At 43.8% G+C, this 23,634-nt stretch overlaps 1 protein-coding gene across 4 annotated transcripts in view; it reads right to left on the bottom strand.

The window, feature by feature from the left end:
- Positions 1 to 23,634, bottom strand: part of GRIP2 (glutamate receptor interacting protein 2) — a 461,595-nt gene that overhangs the window by 16,173 nt on the left and 421,788 nt on the right. For all 4 annotated transcript variants that reach the window (XM_034774988.1, XM_034774985.1, XM_034774987.1 and 1 more), the window contains exons 15-20: positions 17,982 to 18,048; positions 16,604 to 16,749; positions 16,162 to 16,306; positions 8,405 to 8,544; positions 5,916 to 6,092; positions 348 to 501 (exon numbers count right to left, since the gene is read on the bottom strand). In XM_034774988.1, the coding sequence (XP_034630879.1) occupies positions 348 to 501; positions 5,916 to 6,092; positions 8,405 to 8,544; positions 16,162 to 16,306; positions 16,604 to 16,749; positions 17,982 to 18,048 (829 nt within the window). The remainder of the gene's footprint in view (positions 1 to 347; positions 502 to 5,915; positions 6,093 to 8,404; positions 8,545 to 16,161; positions 16,307 to 16,603; positions 16,750 to 17,981; positions 18,049 to 23,634) is intronic.

Genomic DNA, 23,634 nt, shown 5'->3' with positions numbered 1-23,634 from the left:
GGAGTCCAGCCCGTGACTTTCCTGCAGCCCTCCCAGCCGCTCGCTCTGCTCTGCCGGGGGAGGGGGGAAATCCCGGACATTTTGAGTGATTTACAAATTCCCCCCGGACGCTATTTTTAGCACAAAAAGGAGGACATGTCCGGGTAAATCCGGACGAATGGTAACCCTAGATTAATAGAAACTATCCTGTCCATTCTCCATCCCTGACTCAACTGCTCCACCACACACATGCATGCACAAACACACCCTACATGTTGCAAATACAATATGACAACACAGTCAGTATGGACATGCACATACCCACACGGCTACCCACCTCCTCCCTGCTTCTTCCAGCCCCTACATACCTGGTGGGTTTGTCCCAGTCATCTTCACTGAAGGTTCCATCCATATAGGGATAGTTCTTCCTGGGATCCCCAGGAGGGGTGCTGTTCTTCTGCCTGCTAGGTCTCCATTCATGTGGATGTAGGGCAATGCCAACAGCCTGAGGTATGTATGTACCTAGGTAAGGCAGGAAGAGAGGGGGTGGGGGGGGAAAAAAAAAAAATCACACCGCGTTAGACAGTCATAACGAAACATTAGATCCCAGGGAAGGATGGTCAGGTGCTGAAGGCACTGGATTTATTCTTTAAAAGATCTGAAGTCCATTCCAGCTCTGCCACTGACTTTCTGCATTATCTTTAGGAAGTCACTTAATCTCTCAGTGCTTGGTTTCTCCCATCTGTAAAATGGGAATTTATAATACTTCTTTCCTCCCACCCATAGCTATTTACACCATAGGCTCTTTGGGGCAGTGACTATCTCTTACTAGGTGTCATTTTGACTGGGGCCTCTATGTGCTACTGTAATACAAATAAACAGTGAGATCAAAATAAAACTTGACCAAATATTTCTTGCCCCTCCGTTGTTTCCATCTTCCCCACCTCAGCATGCAGGAATAACTGTGCCCATTAGTAACGGGAAAGCTGAAGGAAGATACCTATACCGTGATACTATTACTAAGAGCAAAAGTTACCCTTAAGTGCTGAAGTAGGTCCAAAACCCTGATCCCTCACACAACTGCATTGCCATTGGGTCAGAACTTTTACTGTGAACCCACTTGCTGGGGTAATGCAGACGGCAGTATGAACTGGACTATTGCCAGTTGACACTTTGTACTTGGCCAAGATCATTCTTAATGGCAGTGAATTCGATGCAGGAATTATTTCTTGTAAATTTCCAAAGCTGCTTAAAAGAGTTTGGACACTCAATTCCCATTACTTTTAAGGGATTTGGATGCCAGGTCCCATTTGAGAGCTTTGAAAATCCCATTGTAGGTTAACTATTCCAGAGTCCTAATGAACACTCTCCCAGTTCACTTTAGTGTCCCAGACCCACTCTCAAGCGTCCAACTCCCCGGCTTTTGCCTCCCTTCCACGGGGAGACAGGCCCGCTCCCTTCTAAGCAGGGAATTTTCAGGCTCCATGGTTCTCTGCCTTCAATGTATTTCCTAGCACAAAGATGTTACCCAAGGATAGCTGCTTGCTTTCTCGTTAGAGATGGTTAACAGGTAGAATAGCTATAGTTATAAAAGTAGCACACAGCACTTCCTATGCAAGCCTACTTTATTCTGAAGGTAAAAAGCATTACATAAAAACATAATAAAAATAACAGAAAGAACCTTCACACATGCTAATAAGTTTGCCAGAGTTAACCCCCAACCATAACATGGAGTTTTGGGAGGATCAGTCCTTCAACCCCCCACCCAAAGGTGATTTTTGTGCTTACCAGTTCATCACAGCTTCAGCTCAGAACAAGCACCCAGTCCTTCCAACCCCACCTCTCCAAGTGGGGGCTTCAAAGGGTTGATAAAGGAGGAAGTTCATTAGCAGTTGCCTCCCTTCCCCCGGTAGAGAAGGTACATTCAATACCACGATAACCCAGACACAATTGCATTTTTAATATAATGTACCCAAAAGGTATTAACCCTAATTCAATAAAGTTTAACTTAATTCCATAAGGTTTGTTCAGGATAACACAGGATATTGTCAGTCTGCCACAGACACAAGGGAGAGAAAGCTATAAGAAGCAGGACAACACGAGTTTGGAAATAGCATCCAAATGTTGCATTTCATATCTTAAAATCCCTCATGGTGATGGAACTCTCTCCTTTCAAGGAATTTATCCATGTTGATGGAATCCATTGGTTGGTACCAGAGTCACCTGCCCAGGTGCCATTTTGCTGCAGAAAATGTGAAATTCTTGTTGGAAGAGAGTAAGGCCTGGTCTACATTTAAAAATTAGATTGACCTTGCTATGTCACTCAGGGCTGTGAAAAATGTCGCTGGGCTGTGGTTAGGTTGACCTAACCCTGGTGTAGATGCAGCTGGGTCGATGGTGTGACCCCACAACCTCCTAATACCAACTTGCAACGGGGTGCAGAGGGGTTACAGGAATCTTGTGATTCTGACCTGTACATTCTGTTCAGCACAGAATGCCATGAGAGGTCTGAAATGAACCCCGATGTCACATCGGTCATCTATATCATTGTATAGACACTGAAAATACGTTCTTCAAGTCTGTCTGGGGGGATTGGTCACCAGCAAAGGCAAAAAAACAGGTTCTCTGCCAGACAAGATGTTTATATGTTTACATGTAAATTGAGCATTGCCTCATTCACAATATAGTTCTCCTATCCCCAGTCTGAACTGAAGGCAAATGAAGGATTGTGGGGACTTCAGAAAGAAACTAATAAGGAGAGACAATCAGCAGGGGTAGGGGAGAGAACCCCATCTGTTGGGATACATATCAAAGGTTTGCTCCACTGTATTTGGGAGGCAAACAGGACACCCTGGTACCCTTCACTGAGGGGGAAAAGGACAGCAGTTTTGCTTCATGGGGTCTCAGCCAGGCTTGGCTGAAATCTCTGGAGAGAGCTTTGGGTGAGATAAGCTTCTTTAGACAACTTGTCAGTTAAAGTTTAGTCTTTAAAAAAAAAAAAAGCATGTTATGATTTTGTTTGATATAGAACCATTTGTTTCCAATATTCTTTACTCACTATGCCTGAATCTCTGGTCTTTTATTATCAAACATATTCTTGTTTTCACTTTAAATATATCTAAGTGCTGTGGTGTTAAGCCAAGTGATGCTCTGGAGTTGAGTCTTACAGACTGGTGCGTACTGGTGGGAACAGTGGGCCTGATTGTTCTGGGAGTGTCCATGGACAGATGAGGGGCTGGACTGCGCAGGAAATGCGTGGAATATTCGGGAGTTGGAGTGCACCTATTGCTACCTGCACAGAGAGCGTGAGGCCTGCGGTGGCCTGGCAGCCAGTGCTTCTACTGCCCGAGGCTGTTGGTTTCAGGAAGCTCGCCCACAGCAGGCACAGACAAGACAGCTTCACGCTCAGGGCAGGTGATGGTGAGGCGCCTCCTACCCCCGAGGAGCACCACAGATGGAAGAACTCTTCTGCAGACCTAGCTACTGCCTCTCCGAGAGGTAGATTAACTAGGTCAATGGAAAAACCCCTTCTGTCCATGTAGGAAGCAACTAGTTTATGGCACTACAGTGGCACAGCTGCACTGCCAGAGCTATGCCGCTACAGAAGCTGTAGTTTGGACATACCTTTAGACCCTGATCCTGCAATGAGTGCCCCAGTACAGACCCCTGTGCCTGGGAAGAGATCACTGCAGGCTCAGGGACTGCAATTTATCAGGAGGAGACATGAAGAAGTGTATCTAACTAAAATATACACGTGTGCCCAAAGAGAAGCTGGTTCATAGCTAATACAAAGTAGTACACTACAAAGCAGTATACCTATTATGTGCACATTAAAGCCGCATTGATCCCATATATGATTAACTCCTCCTTCCCCTTCACATAGTAAAGATGAAAATATACAAGCTTCCCCTATTCCTTACGCTAAGAATAATTCTTTAGATACCACGCAATTTGAGATACAAAGATTTGATGGCCCCTGAGCAGCAAGAAACTGTAGGTCTCAAGGGGGCTGAAGTAGCATAGACAGGGACTTTTCCAAACAGAGCATTCATTGGTAATTTAGGTGCTGTCGGCAAAGGAAATAACCTCACTTGCATCCCCTCCCCACCTTCCTCGCTCCCCGGCCTATTCAGTACGTTTTTCAGAGAAATTCTAGCAGCCTTTCCAAGAAAAGTTGCACACTGCCATACACGCTTTGCCAAATCAACAGGAAGAGGTAGTGGAGCAACACATAATTAAAGGAGACTTGACCTCCTGGACAGCCAAGAGCAATGGAAATGCCGAGGGACAATGCCAGTAATTCCTATGAAAATGCCAAGGTCCATTATTTTTCTTAGCTGAGCGTTCTCTGTGCTTAAAGGTTAGAGCGTTCCGGAGAGAGTGCCCCAGAAAATACTTGCCAGCAGCTCACAAAAGCCGAGAGCATCAGCCATTTCCTGGGTCAGGAGAACATCATGGTCCCTTTGCCCAAACCCCTATGTTGCCACGAGTCAAATTCCCCCCCAAGTGCATTAGGGCCAGAATACAGCAATATATCTGGCTGTCAACCTGGGTGTTCCTTAGCTCTCTCCCTCCATTCAGTCCCATAAGCACAAATGTTTCTCTGGCTTTTCTCCTGGGAAATCCAACATAAAATCCTACAGCATTGGAGCCCCCTGGTGGTACATTCATGACACAGTCTAGTGCAACAGCTTCACCCAAATCCTTCATATGGCAGAGCTATTTTGTTCCGTTAACAGCTGGGAATGGTAGGTACAAATGGAACATGAGGTAAATTTATTTAATCTGATCCTGTGCTATTATTTTGCTGAATGGGCTTCACAACCAGCCCTGTTAACCCTACCCACACCACGGCATCAGCAACACTTCTGGCCCTGCAGTGGGCGAGGACAAGTTCTTCACTATTACTCCTCCATGCTTCTGCCCGCCAGGCATTTGAGTCTACTTCTGAGCATCCCTCTGTCCATTCCACACTCACTTCCGCCAGTGTCAGTATAATGCAATGAAGAGTAATGCAATAAACAGAAAATACAAGAAAGTCCCTTTTAACCAGGCTGCTTTTTGCCTATGGCTCCATTGCCTCCAGATAATGAGTCTCTCCTTTCGTGTTTGTGAGAGCCAATCATATTGCTTTACTTTGCAGTATCTTTTGCTGTTATGCAATGGTTTCATTAAGCCCTTTCCCCCAGCGATTAGGGAAGAGATTCTAATATATTGGTTTCATTATCCCTAACACAGATATAGAGGGACATATTTGCAGAGGTTAGAAAGATCCGAAGCGATAGTCATACTTCATTGAACGAGGTATTCAGTGTGTGGTGAACCCAAGTGCTACTAATTACACAAAGCGCTTATGGATTTCAAGCAACCTTCCTTGCTACTGGCTAAGACAGATAATATTTCAAATGGATGAAAATAAACCCAAGCATCAGGTACGAAAACTATTTAAAGTCGCATAATCCAGAAGCTAAAGTAAGCGGTTGGGTGTCAACAGACTTGGGTTCTATCCCCAATTCTGTCATTGACCCACTGTGTGATCCTGAGCAAGTCACAACCTCTAGTGGCCCCAGTTTTCCCCCATCTATAAAACGGGGATAATATTTATTTATCTTTGTAGAGGGCTTTGAGATTCTCAGGCTAAAGGCACCATAAGTGCAAAACAACAATAGTAGAACTAGTAATGGTAGCAAGGGCTTGCTCGGATAAGCACCCAAATGTTGGTGGCTCTTGAACCTTTGCACATAATTGTTCCAGAAATCTTGCTTCACATTAGGCTGAAAATACCACAAGAACAATCCTGCCCATGGTATTTCAGCAATTCAATGCCCGACTGCAACCAAGAAATCATGCAAGAGGGTCAGGCTCAGTCTGAGTTTGGGGCAGCTCTTATTATATCCAGTTTGGCTCCCACATCTACGGTAGAGACCCAGACTCACCTTGGCTTCCATAGCCTGCGTCAATGCCCGAACCATCCCAGGATTCCATAGCGCTGTCCACGCTGGGGATGGTGGTGGAGTAAATCTCGGAGAGTTTGCTAGTTTTCTGAGAGTCGGTCAGTTCATCTTCTGGGTCACTCACTTCATTCATACTCCCTGACTTCTTGGGATAAGACCCTGGAACCAAAACAAATCACTTGTTCTTATGCATTTTATTGAGTATAGATGGGACACATGTTACTTGTCAAAGACCATCAGAGACTGAAGACCAGTTCAGATAAACTTCATATTTACGAAGGTGATGGGCGAGCATCAGAGAAGGGTGTACGCTCAGATATTTGAGCAAGCCAGAGCAGAAATATCCACTTCCTGCTTCTTGGAAAAAACAGGCCTCCTATGAAAGGAGTCATCACTCTTAACTGCAACCTTTATATTTTGCTAAAACACACTTAACTTTGCCACCAGGGGGTCAACTGGTATTGAGAGTAGATTCTTGGCCTTTCAAATCTTCTGAGGAAACACTTTAGAACATCTGTATCTGAGAAGGGAGATTATACTATTGGACAGTTAGGAGGACTCCATACATAATATGGCTGCTCTCACAGAGCCCTAAAAACTGGCCATCTTTTTATGTTGTGCATGTTCTTATATACATGTTGTACATAAGAAACTAACCACTGGGATTTTTTTTGTATTACAGAATGCAGAGACTTAGGGTGACCAGACAGCAAGTGTGAAAAATCGGGACGGGGGTTGGGAGGTAATAGGAGCCTATATAAGAAAAAGACCAAAAAAATCAGGACTGTCCCTATAAAATCAGGACATCTGGTCACCCTACAGAAACTTCAGAGCTACGCTAAATCCCCAAATCCACCCCTTCCTCCTTCTGGAGCAGGGGAAGGCAAACTATGGCCCACAGGCCAGATCTGGCCCGTCAGGGCTTTCAATCCGGCACACGGGATTGCCAGCTCCCTTAGAATGTTGTTGTGAAGCATTATACTTAGAATGTTAATGTGAAGCCACTTTTCTGACCACAACTTGGCATTTCTTCAACCATTTTAGTGACCTACAGAGAAAGCACCCACAGAGCATCATGGGGGAAAGGTTTGTTTTGGAGAAGGCCCTAGAAGTTTGGCCTAGCAGATTGATGCTGGACTCAGACTTGGGACACCTGGGTTTAATTCCCTGCTCTGCCACCGTTTTGCAGGGTGACCTTGGACAAGTCACAGCTCTCCTGATGCCTCAGCTTTCCCATCGGTAAAATGGGAATGATGATACCGACCTCCTTTGTAAAGCACTTTGAAATCTACGGAAAAGAGCCAAGTAAGAGCAAGGTACTATTATTATTTTGTCAAACTTCTTGGACTTGCAAATCTAGGCTGGAATAGGTTTCCTTGGAAGAGTTTCTGATGTTTCCTGCTATTAAGTAGAACAGGAAGAAACTGTCTCTCCCGTGGCACTTCTATACCTGGCCCCAGCCAGACCTACAAAGTGAAAAGGCATGATAAAAAGGCAATACATAATATGGGAAAGGGAAGGAGGGATTAGAGACAGGTCACAATATTTTTGCATATTGATGGGAGGAGTTTTGTGTGGTTTGCATTTGGCAGGGGCCCTGCAGGAGAAAAAATATATATATATATATATTTTTTTTTTTAAAAAACTTACCCAGATTGATCTTGTCCCTGCTAAAAAAATATTAAATTTTTAAAACGACCTGTCTGTCCTGGATATGCCTCCTCCTCCTTTGATGCTACATCAGAGTGGAATGACTTCAAAGCTACATAGAGGTAAGTAGGTGGGGGGGATGCAAATGTCAAAAGAAGGTAGCTTTGAAGATCTTAGGACCACAAGCTAGGAGAGGCTTTTAAAGGATAACAGCCAGTGTGACACCGAATCAGTTTCAAAAGGAAGAGTTAAAGGTTGTTTTTCCAGGAACTACACCTGCTAATTTTTGTAGCTTTACAAAAATCACGTTTTTAATTTTAAAAAGATTTCTCTCCGCCCTCCCTTTTGCGGTGCGAGACACCCACACAGATGGGGAAACTGTGAAACCACTGACACACAAAGTGCTAACCTGAAAAGTACATTTTAACTGAATTATACATTTTCCATCTAATCTCTTTTCACCTCTAGTCAATTTAGGTGTTACTTGGAATAGCAGCAAGTTAACATTTGCAGACCGAGGTACAATTTTTATTGCTGATTGTGTCCCTTTATATATATTATATTTTTAAATGAATATTTTACTTTTAGTAATTATTTTCCCCCAAATTTCTCCCCAAGCCTTTCTTTTCAGACCTGAATATATGGGCTCTGCAGGATATTTTGCCCCTAGACAGCCAGGTAGTAGAAAACCATGGTGTGGAATTAAATCCAGACTCTCCTATAGCATTGCAGAACACTACCTGTTACACCATGAGGCCAACCTCATTTCTACTGTAGCTGTATACTTTGAACAAAAAGGTTGCAAAGGCTTCTGCCCTTACTTTCGGTTTGTTTCTTGATCTTCAGCGTTACAGTCTCGCCAGCCATTTGGAGTAGGTGGATGGCTTCACTGAGTGGTTTGCCCTTGAGACTCACATTATTAATAGCTAATATCCGGTCACCCACATGGATTGCTCCAGTCCTAAAGAGGAAAGACACAAAGTTAGAAACTTTAAGGAAGGCTGGTGTCTTCCCTAATATAAGGACAGTTAACAGATTGCTTTAAAATAATGGCGAACTAGCCTTCAGTACTTTATAAGAGCAGGGACAGCGTCGTCTTGTATGTGTGGAGTGTGTCTACCATATTATGGCTGGCAGCAGAATACTAAATCAAACATCACTAGGAATCTCTATATATAACGTCCCAGTCACCAGAATATGTATGTGAATCTGTAAGAGTGCAAATGAAGTTCAGCTTTTTAAATTGGCAGCTCCTATAACTAAGTCAAATCTATATGAAAAGGACACAAGCATTCCCAGCATGTGATTTCTGTGAATACACATGCATGCAACTTTTAACATTTGTTTCCACATTCATGGAAAGAACACAGAAGGGGGCAAAACCAAAGACAAAGCAAATAACTTTCAAAATTCAAACCAACATATGTGCAAATTGTTTTGCTTGGCTAGCTGAGTTACCGACCTTGATTCAGCAAAGCAGGTGACTTGATTTTAAGTCCACCCCTAAGCAAAAAGGGCTTGTGCACGTGTACTTAGATGAGTGAGGACCACACTGCCGAGCGTCTATTGGAAGACATTTGGTTGCAGCTCTAAAAGTTTTTCCATGGTTAACTTGTGCGATCCAAGTTTTCAGACTTGAGAAATGGCTACAGTTGGCTTCAGCTTGTTGATTACACAATGTGGAAGCAATAATGAATCATGCCAAGTCTCACTTTTTATTGTTCAATTATTGTATTACTAATCTACAACAGTGACACACATTCACTTTGCATCTGCCACCGATTGTTGTGCTGGCTGGCAGCTCTGTTAACTGTGGGAAATACAACAATATACTGACCCCAACGACTGGCAACTGGGAGGGAAGATCTAGGTGCTTGTTGGCTCTTACTTATGATACCAATGTTAATGCTACCTAATGATAAAAATCAAAATGAGAAGCTTCTTTCCTCAGCAGTTCCACAATTTTTAGCTATATCATGGGAAGCTCATGTGACAATCAGAAAGAGTGAAAGTCTGGAACATCACCCCTTTCTATCAGAGCTGGAGTTCTCAGCTAGGTCACTTCCACTCATTTAGTAAATTACATTTGACTGCAGTTCCTCTAAATATAAGCATTTTGCACTTTGCCAGCTACTGACAAGAGCAGATACTTATCTCCTCCTTTAAAAATCACATGCTGTTACAGTGAGGACAAATGAAAGTTGAAAACCACCACCTGTCAGTTTTAAAAATCTATTTTACAATTGCCAAGGCACAAAATTAAGCCATATTTTAGGTAAGAATTTTCAGCTGAAGTACACTTTCTCTAACTGGCCACTAGATGTCACTATAGTTCCACTGAAGTTCCACTGAAAAAACGCTTGGGGAAAAATTGAAGTCATTTAAGTAAATTACCGATTCAAACTGGATCTGGAGTATCTGCCTTAAAGTTTCATCTATACAGCCAAATTAAAAAAAAATTTTTTTTAAATGGTGGCACATTACAGCAGACACTTAACTTGCTACAGTAGTTCTAACACTTAGAAACAACCTCTCCTAGCAATGAAATCAATCACTGAACCATGAATGGGACCAAATTCCCCCCTTCCACCCACACCATAAACCAGCCTAGCTAGAAGCAATCTGAGTAACGCAATTATTGTTCAGTATGTATAAATTGGTTAAATCACTCAGCAGAAGGAAGAAAAAAAAAAGTCAGTTAGCAAGGTCTTTTCCTCAAGTATTAGGTAAAGTAAATTAAAACACTCAGACTACCTTGGGTGTGGAGACAGGCCTAACCAAAGGCTTTCCTCCTAAGCAGCCACTGACCTAGCCTGTCCCATAAGCACTTATGCAAGGGAGAGGGAAGCTGAGCCGAAGCGAACCCCTTGTTAACCAGAGAGCATAGACTCAGACTTTAAGGTCAGAAGGGACCATTATGATCATCTAGTCTGACCTCCGGCACAACGCAGGCCACAGAATCTCACCCACCCACTCCTGTAACAAACCCCTAACCTATGCCTGAGCCCTTGAAATCCTCAAATCGTGGTTTAAAGACTTCAAGGTGCAGAGAATCCTCCAGCAAGTGACCCGTGCCCCACACTGCAGAGGAAGGTGAAAAACCTCCAGGGCCTCTGCCAATCTGCCCTGGAGGAAAATTCCTTCCCAACCCCAAATATGGTGATCAGTTAAACCCTGAGCATGTGGGCAAAATTCACCAGCCAGCACCCAGGATGTAGGTCCCGATACCCTGTCTTACCCGCCCCCCCATTTATTGTCAATCATACTACCCTTTCCTTTAATGCTGCTCCAGTGCAAAACGGTCTAAAGAGTTTCTGCTGATGACACGATAGACGCATCTGCTGCCAGAACCAAGACACAAAGGACTGGTTTGCAGTGATAGGGTTGTGGCTCTAGCAGTGGTCTGATGCGGATCTGAGGCAAGGAAGCTTTGCACTTCACCAGAGGGTATTCGAAGAGCCTGTCCAAACCTGAAAATTCTGGCAGTGAGACACAAAACACTTCCTGGTGACTGATTTAAACCCTGGCCAGGCTCTCACCCAAGCAGTGCTGACCTGACATGAGCGCTCACCATTGTGTGTGTTTTGGGGCGGGGAGAAAGCACTGCATTCCCACGGACTGTGGCTGCCCTTGGGTAGTGCAGCTGTGCTAACGGGCATAAGGATTAATGGTGGGAGACAGCTGTTGCTTCACAATGACCCCATTATCCTGAATCCTCCTCTGTAAGGTTTATACCAGATCAGACGTTTGCAACATAAAAATACTCAAGGTTGAGATAAAACTAGTCACTTGAATCTGGAGCCTTCTAAGCCCAGCCAGACAGTCTGTCACCCAGCAGGACATACATGTGGCAGATCCTAGAGGACACTCTGCCTTCCCCATTATCCAGAAATCAGTAGCAGCTGCAGTCCAACTACGAGGCGAATCGGCCAGAACGTCTCCATTGTGATCACAGGAAACACATCCACTGCATGTTGTGATGTCTACTGAGCAGTATGCTGTGCTCCTGTAAAAGCTATATACATAGGCTTGGGCTCAGCTCTGAATTCTCTATAAACCTATGGTATGTCTTCTGGGGGCCCGGCTCATTTCCAAGAGGCATCGTGCTAAGGAGGAAGGGAAGGAGGATTGCTGGATGCTGGGAGAGGGGGCAGAACAGGATGCTTGGGATTAGCTATTCCCATCCTCCTCCTCCCTGCTGCCCCCACCTCCGCAGATGTGACCTGGCAATGTCTCCCTCCTCTCCCAACTTTCTAGCCCCTCTATTGTTTTGGGAAGAGCATCTTAGAACAACAATATTCACCCTACAATGGATTTCAGGAAGGCAGATTTTGGTAAACTCAGAGAGCTGATAGGTAGGGTCCCATGGGAATCAAGACTGAGGGGAAAAACAACTGAGGAGAGTTGGCAGTTTTTCAAAGGGACATTAAGGGCCCAAAAGCAAGCTATTCCGCTGGTTAGGAAAGACAGAAAATGTGGCAAAATACCACCTTGGCTTAACCACGAGATCTTGCATGATCTAAAAAAATTAAAAGGAGTCATAAAAAATGGAAACTAGGACAGATTACAAAGGATGAATATAGGCAAACAACAGAGGAATGCAGGGGCAAGATTAGAAAGGCAAAGGCACAAACTGAATTCAAACTAACTTCGGGAATAAAGGGAAACAAGAAGACGACTTTTTATCAATACGTTAGAAGCAAGAGGAAGACCAAAGACAGGGTAGGCCCACTGCTCAGTGAAGAGGGAGAAACAGTAACAGGAAACTTGGAAATGGCAGAGATGCTTAATGACTTCTTTGTTGCATTCCTTCAGACTTCTCGGTGAAGACTGAAGGAATGCCTAACATAGTGAATGCTAATGGGAAGGGGGTAGGTTTAGCAGATAAAATAAAAAAAGAACAAGATAAAAATCACTTAGAAAAGTTAGATGCCTGCAAGTCACCAGGGCCTGATTAAATGCATCCTAGAATACTCAAGGAGCTAATAGAGGTGGTATCTGAACCTCTAGCTATTATCTTTGGAAAATCATGGGAGACGGGAGAGATTCCAGAAGATTGGAAAAGGGCAAATATAGTGCCCATCTATAAAAAGGGAAATAAAAACAACCCAGGAAACTACAGACCAGTTAGTTTAACTTCTGTGCCAGGGAAGATAATGGAGCAAGTAATTAAGGAAATCATCTGCAAACACTTGGAAGGTGGTAAGGTGAGAGGGAATAGCCAGCATGGATTTGTAAAGAACAAATCGTGTCAAACCAATCTGATAGCTTTCTTTGATAGGATAACGAGTCTTGTGGATAAGGGAGAAGCTGTGGATGTGGTATACCTAGACTTTAGTAAGGCATTTGATACCATCTCGCATGATATTCTTATCGACAAACTAGGCAAATACAATTTAGATGGGGCTACTATAAGGTGGGTGCATAACTGGCTGGATAACCATACTCAGAGAGTTGTTATTAATGGTTCCCAATCCTGCTGGAAAGGCATAACGAGTGGGGTTCCGCAGGGGTCTGTGTTTTGGGACCAGCTCTGTTCAATATCTTCATTAACTACTTAGATATTGGCATAGAAAATACGCTTATTAAGTTTGCGGATGATACCAAACTGGGAGGGATTGCAACTGCTTTGGAGGACAGGGTCATAATTCGAAATGATCTGGACAAATTGGAGAAATGGTCTGAGGTAAACAGGATGAAGTTTAACAAAGACAAATGCAAAGTGCTCCACTTAGGAAGGAAAAATCAGTTTCACACATACAGAATGGGAAGAGACTGTCTAGGAAGGAGTACGGCAGAAAGGGATCTAGGGGTTATAGTGGACCACAAGCTAAATATGAGTCAACAGTGTGATGCTGTTGCAAAAAAAAAAAAGCAAACATGATTCTGGGATGTATTAACAGGTGTGTTGTGAGCAAGACACAAGAAGTCATTCTTCCGCTCTACTCTGCTCTGGTTAGGCCTCAGCTGGAGTATTGTGTCCAGTTTTGGGCACTGCATTTCAAGAAAGATGTGGAGAAATTGGAGAGGCTCCAGAGAAGAGCAACAAGAATGATTAAAGGTCTTGAGAACATGACCTATGAAGGAAGGCTGAAAGAATTGGGTTTGTTTAGTTTGGAAAAGAGAAGACAGAGGGGACATGATAGCAGTTTTCAGGTTTCTAAAAGGGTGTCATAAGGAGGAGGGAGAAAACTTTTTCACCTTAGCCTCTAAGGATAGAACAAGAAGCAATGGGCTTCAACTGCAGCAAGGGAGGTTTAGGTTGGACATTAGGAAAAAGTTCCTAACTGTCAGGGTGTTTAAACACTGGAATAAATTGCCTAGGGAGGTTGTGGAATCTCCATCTCTGGAGATATTTAAGCGTAGGTTAGATAAATGTCTATCAGGGATGGTCTAGACAGTATTTGGTCCTGCCATGCGGGCAGGGAACTGGACTTAATGACCTCTTGAGGTCCCTTCCAGTCCTAGAATCTATGAATCTACCCTCCTGGCAGCCTTCATCCAAATCATTCCCTAAAGGAAGCCAAGGTTACATAGAGAAGTTCCTGTTGTGACTTTTCTATTTTATATCTATGCTGCTGCTGTGGACAGGCATGTCTTTGTTTGATTGCTAAAGTACACACACTAAACGACTCCATCGCTCTTCTCGAAGGTTTTTATTTCTTGCTTTGTGCCAGTACCAATCAGAATTCAATATCACTGCAGCACTTGCCTGCCCTGTGTGACATACGTTCTTTACCAATCAGCTGTGCATATCTCTGAGGAAAGAGGGGAACAGCCAGGAATGCTGTATAAGGGAAGAGAAAGCATTATGGGTATAAGACCACTGTGTGCTGATCCCAACAGTATTCCAGCTTCTCATACCAACGCTACTTCATGCTGTGCAGAATGGTCCGGCTTCCAAAAACAATGCAGAGTTTTTAGCCTGAAAAAGGAGAAAAATGCCAGTCCATCAAGTCCACTGAGGACTTTGCTATTGATATTCATTTTACATGGAAGACACATAGCTACTATGATGGGCTGCAGCATAAAATCCAAAAATAAATAAAACAAATTAAATCAAGAGGTAGATAAAGCCTTTGGATATAGCAATTTAATTCCACGTCTCTCTCTCTCTCCTTCTTTCCCAGAGCACAGAATTGATTTGCCTTCTGTACAAAATGAAGCACATCATTGGAAACATTTAGCTGGTACCTGCCAAGTGAAAATGAACGTCCAAGGTAAGCAGAGAATTTATGTGCAGAATTCCTCTAAAAAACTTAGCTGCAGGAGAAAATTCACCACAGAAAGAAAGATGAACAAAGTTCAGTTCTAGGGTGCGGGGTTTTGATGTATGCCAGCCCCTAGCACCTGCGCACCCTCCCTAACTTGGGAGCTTTAAGAGACTCATGGTTTTGATGCTTGCTGCAGCTCTACCCTTCGTGCAGTAGGGGGCGCTGCAATCCTACAGAAAGTAGTCAACAAGCAGGTGGGGTGCGGAATACCTATACTTACATACGCTCCAACATAAGAATAAGAAATTAATTAAGATACAAAGTGTGATTCAACTCCATCTTAAATTTACAGAAGGAACAGTTTATATTCTGAGCAGCCTCCAACCCCCCCCCCCCCCATTATTTAGGTCGCCCCCCATTCCCTCCATCTTATTGGAGGTTAGAACCATAATAGCAGCCGTATTTACCTTGTGACAGAGTGTACCTGCTGTCCAAATCTAGACCTAAACGGCAACAAAATGAGCAGAGCCATTCACATTTGGATCCAGCATTTGAACCAAAATAATGGAAATCTAGCAGGGACAGTGGTAAAGGCTTCTGGGATTTGTAGCTTCAGCAAGTGGTACTAGCAGCAGGGAGTGCTGCTACCACACTCGCGTGTGTTTAGGCAGAATCTCCAGAAACGTCTCCCCAGATTAGACGAGGCGGTGGTAGCCCGAGCTGACAGGGTAGTCTCCTAATAGAAGGGGAGGTAGAACTAAAATGGAACCATAGATAGGATTTCAGGGATGGTGCTCCTGCTGGTTGCCAGGTGCAAACTGCGTAGGGACCTCAGAGGCAGGAGTGGAGAGCACTACATGTATGTAGGTATGATAATACTTTGCACCTCTATAGCACCTTTCCTCTGCAAAGGTAGGCCTCGGGACCCTATGGACTAGACACTCATTCAGAGCACATTAGACCAAAGAAACATCCCTTCTGTTGCCCCTTCCTAAATTTTGCAATACATCACGACCCCCTCCAGTTTCACCATAAACCTCCACCCTGCTGGGGTTCCTTTGCACCAGAGGCAACGTGCGCGTATAGGGAGGGACATGCGGGGCCACATGCCCCTCAAGATTGCTCAGTCACATGGTGTGGCCAGGCCCCCTCCCTGCGGGGCAGCCGAGCAATAAGGGGCAAGGAGAGGCAACTGCTTTAACTGTGCTGGGAGAGACAGGAAGAACAGCTGGGAGCTACAGGGAGGGGCTGCTGCTTTCCAGGAAGGGGTGGGAGGACTGTCTGGGAGGGCATGACTCCACTATTCCAGGGTTGTGTGCCCCCCACTATCAGCAGGCAAGGGTTGTCTTTGCTTTGCAGCTCACCTTTCAGCCAGCCCTCGTTTGGTCAGGCCTGAAATGACGATCGGATCAAAAGGTTCCTCTGTTCCAGAGATCGTTATTCCCAGAGGTCCGCCGTACCTCTTTAGCTCTACTGTGTAAATAATAGCACCAGTCGTCTCCTGCTCATCTGAAATGGGAAACAGGGATGCTGGAAAGTATTTTAAAAATAAATAAGCCACAAGGAAAGCTCAGAACATGTAGAGGTGAAACCCTGAGGTCTCCTGCTGTGCACAGGATGAATAGGATTTCAGCCTTCCATGCCATATTTAAAAGAAGAAGGGGGGAAAAAAAAAAAAGATGCTCTATAATCAACTGGAAAGTGGTCAGCAGACTGACTGCCAGCCTCATCTTTGTTCTTTCGCATTATGTCTAGGCAAATGTCATTAATATGGTCAGACAGTGCTTTGCATCAGGATTTCTATACCAGAGTTATCTTCATCCTTCCTAATCTTCAATTTGACTAGGTCTTCGCACTGCCTTAGAATCTGCACTGCATCCTCCATTGAGCAGTTGTCGAGTCGGATGTTATCGATGGCTAGCAGCTTATCCCCGGGCTCCAAGGTGCCTGTTCTGTGTGGAAAAGAACAAAAAATGGTCATTTCTGTTAACCTTTCAGATCTTCTGACCATTCGTTCATTTTAGGGATTAAGGCAACAATACTGCCTTTATCCTCCAAGACCACCTAAAAACGCCCATCGGGGGAAATAGAGTGAGGGTGCAATACCTGGGTCAATTTAGAGCTGTGTAAAAATATTCACATTCGACCCCATATCTGCTTGGAACAGACCACTTGTGCCCAATTTGAGGCACAGTGTAGGGGCCGGATGTTAAATGCTTTTCCAGAAGCAGTGCTCTTTAAAATGATCTCAGAAGCTGCATGTCCAAGAGCACTCGTCCTTTTGGTAGCGTTGGTTTAGATGAGTTCAGGCCCAGGTTCATAAAGGCTTAGCTAATAAGGTTCAGGTTACACACCAGTTGAGATGCACCATTGCTTCTCTCGCTCCACAACAGCTATCCCTATACCTTAGTGGCCTCCTTTGTTTCCCCCCATAAGACATCCAAGGTAAGGAGTAAGGCCCCCGGGTTCATTGGACGGCGGATGGTGAACAGTGATTGGATGTGTGGAGGAGTGGGAAGAGTCCTATTTGAGAGGCTCGGATTTATTTCATTTGTGCTCCATTGAAGCTGCAGCAAAACTCAGCATTAAAACCCCTTTGAGAACTGAACCCTGCACGGTTTGCAAAGACCAAATAATCCACAATGAAAACTTCTCCAACAAGAGCACTTCCAGAGCAAGTTGGGAAGGAGTTTGGAACCAGCTGGTCTTCAAGAAATAGGCCACTCCCAGATTCATATATAAAACTCTGTCAATGTCCTCATAAAACCACTTACTCTACGGAAGGGAACACTGCACTCTGTTCACCTGTGCCGGAGACACTTGCACACTGGGACAGAGTGAATGACCAGGCATGACGCTTCATGCATTGTGTCGGACGAGCCACCTTTACTGAATGCGTTGCCCTTAAATAGAGAGAAGGGAGGTAAACATCCACGTACAGAGGGGCCAACTGAGCAGCTTTGTCTCCAGAGCGATCTTCTTTGTTGGCTTAATTCCTTTGACTGCAGTGGAGTTATCCCAGCAGAGAATTTGAACCCCAAACTCTACAATGGACTGAACCAAACCTCTGTAACCGATGTCCCCTTGAACTATGATGTATTCCAGAACCAAACACTACGACTTGGGCCTCTCTGCACTGAGTTACTGCATTGCATATTGTCATACAGTAAACTGCTGCACTCACCTGTGAGCTACGCTCCCCTTCTTGATATCAGAGATAATTAAAGGCTCACCAGGCTTTCTACTTGCAGCTGCAAAAGAGATGCATGCATATAAAACACGCTTCAGGCTCTGGAATCTACCAGAGTGACAGCCAAGGGGAGAAAAAGGAGTTACAGGGAGGGGAAATTTACATTCATTTGACACAAGTGCAACTTCACACTTGGAATTTATAAGAGTCAGACCTGCAACAATAAGGGTTGGGCCCAAGCAATTTTTGCATCCTGTCTAAATTAGCCAGCTGGTTCCTTTTAGCCTCTTACAGAACAAGTTGATGAAACTGTGGAATCAAGTGATTCAAAGCAAGAGCTTCTGATCTCTGTGTAGCTCCATCTGCCCAGGTCTAACACGGATGTCCACACCTTCCAAAATGTGTAATGGCCACCCAAAGTGAGCCTCACAGGAAGGTAACAATGAGGCAGCTAGAAGAGAGGTAGCAGTTGTTTCCTGAATATCTCTTGGTACATTATTATTATTTGGACTGGTCAGCCTGGAAATCTGCTTGATCTGTTAGTAGCTGGCAGTCATGCAAGTGTTAAATAGTCATTCTCCCCCTATATTGTCTATAAGAAATTGGATGTGACCCACTTCCCTGAATTCTAAATCACAAAAATGTGGCCCTTCTTAATAAACATGTCCACTGAGCTGAAACCCTCCAGTACAGAGAGTGTCCTGTAACTTGTAGTTTCAGAGTTCAATGTTTCTGGCACTAGCCTGAGCCCAGGCCTAATTTGTCACTATGTTACAGGAGCTTGATGCAGATTTAACCCCACTGGTGTGACTCCGTGGAGGATTTGGCCAATGATCTGTATGGGACAAGAGCAGTGACGACCATGAATCAATCTCTCTTCCACAGGGGTTCTAAACAGCTGAACTCCAAAAATGCCGACCTTTAAATGAAACAAGATGGGAGCACACTGCCTACCATGACCTGACCGATCTCCCAACTTCTTTATAAAAGGTGATCTGCAAAGCTTTTTCAAGTTTGATCATTTCAGCTCATGAGACTTGTGATCCACAAAGAGCCACGTCTGCTTTACTTTAGTCAAAACCTGCATTTTCATGATTGCTTACATTAAAGATAGTGGCTGTGGGCTCCCTTCCCAACTCAGAAAAAGCCAGGTAAGAGATCTGCCCCCTGCTGACCTCACTGCTAGTCACATGCCAAAAAACATATGCAAATAGCATTCTCCTCTCTCTCTCTTTCACACTCTCTGCACTTACACATTGCTACATTGCCTTGGTTACAGATGCTACTGTCTCTCAACACAGGAGGCGGGGGGAAGACGGCGGAGAGCAAAGAAAGCTCAAAGCCCATGAGCATCTCAGCTTACAGCCAGGATGAACATGTTCAGGATTTGTGATGTCACTATATCACAGAGAAGGAATTTACATGAGCGGCTGCGAAAAAACAGCAACCAAAAAGGAAATTCCAGAGGAATCCACTGACAGGAAAAGTTGTTGATCTTTTTTTTAATTATGGTCTTAATTTATTAGTGGGTTTTAAAAAACATATATGCGAATATGAAGCTTGTTAGAAAAAAAAGCTTTGCAGGTCACCGTTAAGGATATACTCTGCCTGACTGCACAGTCGGCTGTATTTAATAGTGCAAAATGTCACCAATCCATGCTCAAGCACAGCAGAGAACTAAACACAATTGAGCGTACTGTGCTGTAGGAGTGCTTCTGCCGAGTGCTATAGAACCTGAAAGAGCTGTCCTCACAGCTTCTTTGACAACGCACCGATGCACATTCCATGCATCTGTTATCTGCAGACTGAGTGCTCTCAAGTTCCATTTAGAGCCGGAAGCTAAACCAAGAGGAGGTTTGGTTGCTCCAATTCACTGAGTGATAGAAAAAGAGTCAAGAAGGAAAAAAACGAGCTAGTATCTTGACTAGCATGATGACCCAGGTCCATTATAAACCCAACCACGAAAGGGATCAAATTACCACGTGGCTGTACTTCACTATTGTTAAACTTGGTTCCATCTTGTTATGCAGACTGGATCTAATGGTGTTTTAACAGGATCCTCAAATCAGCCTCCTAAAACACCATTTCTATTGGCCATCGGGGACGGGGGGAACGAATGGAGACAAGTGTGCTGTAAGTAGGTTTCCCATCAGAAATGTTTTTTTGAGCACAGACAGGGCTCAAGAGAGTTTGGAACCTCAAGCCTAACCTCTGCGTCCAATGGCAACCTAAGAGTTTAAGGGAGTGGGGGTAACACCGGAAGTGCCCCATTGTGTGAACAGACACCTGGGAACATGTCCTGGGTGTTCCTAGTCTTTGGGAGATTCTGTTGACAAAGAGGCTCAGATCCATGCTGCCCCACAAGCTTAGGAGAAGCCCCCAGTAAGCTTCCACAAAGCCACCTCATTGTTCTCCTTCAAATCCTTCCTTAACACTCTCCTCTGTCATAATGCCTACAAAAAACCACAAAACAAAAACAACCTCGCCAATGGCTAGGCGACTGTCACGCGGAGACCTCTGCCTGTCACGCGGACTCATATTGTCTCATTGCTTCCATCTATACCATCTGTTATCTCTTGTCTGATACTTAGACTGCAATCTCTTTGAGGCAGGGATCATCTTTTGTTGTGTTTGTACAGCACCTAGCACAATGGGATTCTGGGGCAGGACTCAGGCGCCTAGCTGCTACTACAAAACAAAAGAAATAAATGACTAGGAGTTTGGGGTGAATACATTTCTTTTGTGGTGTTTTCCTGGACATACATGTGCTTTCCCTTCTGTTACAATGTCTACATAAATATCTTTGTTTTTATAATCCTCTTGGGGGTTTTAATAAAGCCAATTTCGCCCCTCACCTTGTGTCCGCTGCATGTAATCATAAGGAATGGTAATGAAGAGGGAATAGAAGCAATGTCATGTGACCAAAGATGGGATGAGGGAGAGGACGCATAGTCTTGATCAATGTACAGCCAACTAAAATGAGGGTTAGCTTAATCAGTTACAGTTCCCTTTAGAAATACATTTTAAAATACTGTGATATGATTGACCGCATAGCTATCTGGTGGTATCAAGCATTTGCCAGCTGCATTCACAAATCCCTATAGAAGCCCATACGTGGAGCCTTCAGCATCTCTCCTTTGGCCCCCACCCCCTGCCTTATGATGCAACATTTTGTCATAGCTGTTGTCCTTCAAAGAGAAGCCCGGACTAGATCATTCTCTTACTCAACAATAGGTGTCACTGTTGAGTGAAGCAAGACACTTCCCACTCCCAGAAGAGAGTATGCTGCACAACAGGATAGTCTAGCCTCCCACTGAAATGTATTGTTTTCTAAAAAGGAATTGATCTGCACTAACAGTTTAAATTACATTTTTCAAATACGCGTACTGATCTTTAATTTAGATGTAACCAAACAAGTCTTGTACGTTATTTTACATAATGATAATTAAAGAGGAACCAAATTAAATTTTAACAAACTGGTAGGCCTTCCAATTCATTTTAAATAAATAATCAGTTTGGCACATAATTGGCAATCTGTACAAAAACCAACCTTATTAATTCTAAAGAAGATGCAACAGCTATAGAAATGAAAGGTTTGTTAAATATAATCTAATATGCCATAATCACTTCACCCCAATGATGGCAAGAGATACAAGCCTATTATATCAGAGCAAACCCTCAAGGTGTTTAACAGTCACTTTGTAGTCAATTAACACAGAATAGCTCTCATTAACTAAATTAAGTCTTCAACGCCCTTCCCATTCACTGCAGTCCATTGAAGAGCTGGGCTCCTTACCTCCAAACCTTGAATACAGATTTGCCCGATTCTCAGTTACATTAAGTCCCTTTATATGTCACTTCACATTCAAATCCCTTTAAACTGCCAAAGTGGCATGAAAAGAAGAACAGGAGTACTTGTGGCACCTTAGAGACTAACGAATTTATTAGAGCATAAGCTTTCGTGGACTACAGCCCACTTCTTCGGATGCATATAGAATGGAACATATATTGAGGAGATATATATACACACATACAGAGAGCATAAACAGGTGGGAGTTGTCTTACCAACTCTGAGAGGCCAATTAATTAAGAGAAAAAAAAAAAAAAAACTTTTGAAGTGATAATCAAGATAGCCCAGTACAGACAGTTTGATAAGAAGTGTGAGCATACTTACAAGGGGAGATAGAATCAATGTTTGTAACCGGACAGTCTCTATGCAAAAGAATTAATGGACACAAATCTGACATCAGGAATCAAAATACTCAAAAACCAGTGGGAGAACACTTTAACCTGTCTGGTCATTCAGTGACAGACCTGCGGGTGGCTATATTACAACAGAAAAACTTCAAAAACAGACTCCAAAGAGAGACTGCAGAGCTAGAATTGATATGCAAACTAGACACAATCAACTCCCGTTTGAATAAGGACTGGGAATGGCTGAGCCATTACAAACATTGATTCTATCTCCCCTTGTAAGTATGCTCACACTTCTTATCAAACTGTCTATACTGGGCTATCTTGATTATCACTTCAAAAGTTTTTTTTTTTTTCTCTTAATTAATTGGCCTCTCAGAGTTGGTAAGACAACTCCCACCTGTTTATGCTCTCTGTACGTGTGTATATATATCTCCTCAATAGATGTTCCATTCTATATGCATCCGAAGAAGTGGGCTGTAGTCCACGAAAGCTTATGCTCTAATTAATTTGTTAGTCTCTAAGGTGCCACAAGTACTCCTGTTCTTCTTTTTGCGGATACAGACTAACATGGCTGCTACTCTGAAAAGTGGCGTGAGGGGTCTTTTATATAACTGATGCCTTGTCTGCGCAAGAAAATTATATTGATTTCACCAAGTCAGTTGAGAGAGCAAAGGTGGCCGAGTGGCTAGGAGGGTAGGCTGGGATTCAAGCCTGGTCTACATTAAAAAATTAGATAGACCCTAGCCACATTGCTCAGGGCTGTGAAAAATTGTGTGCCCTGCACAATGTAGTTAGGTAGACCAAAGCCTCGGTTGAGACATGGTTAGGTCAATGGAAGAATTTTTCTGCCTCTTGGAGAGATGGATTTCCTACATCAATGGAAAACCCCCTTCTGTCAATGTAGGAATCATCTACACTACGGTGCTACAGTGGCACAACTGCAGCACGGTAGCTGTGCCGCTGTAGCAGGTGTAATGTAGACATGCCTGCAGGAGACCCAGGCTCAATTCCATCCTCAGCCATGGACTTCCTGCGTGATCTTCGGCAAGTCACTTAGGCCTGGTCTACACTTGAAAGTTTAACCAACTATTTCAGTCAGGAGTGTGATTTTTTTTTAAATGAAATAGTTATACTGGTAAAAGCCCTAAGGTGGATGCAATTATATAGATATAAAGGTGACTTATACCAGTACTGTTATGCCCCATCCTATATGGGAATAGCTATTCCCGTCTAAGTCATCCTTACATCAGTACAACTACATCCACAATAGGGAGGTTGTACCACTATACTAGCGTAATTAAAGCAGTAAAGCTTTCTAGTGTAGACAAGGCCTTAATCCCTCTGCGCTTCAGGCCAGGTCTACATTACAGTCCTATATCGGTATAGATATGTCGCTCAGGGGTGTGACAAATCCACACCCCCTGAACAACGTAGTTATACCAGCCTAAAC

This window comes from Trachemys scripta, chromosome 7 (assembly GCF_013100865.1).
Source record: "Trachemys scripta elegans isolate TJP31775 chromosome 7, CAS_Tse_1.0, whole genome shotgun sequence".
NCBI lineage: Eukaryota > Metazoa > Chordata > Testudines > Emydidae > Trachemys > Trachemys scripta.
Note: the sequence above shows the minus strand (reverse complement) of the source record. Positions and strands in the feature narration are given on the sequence as shown.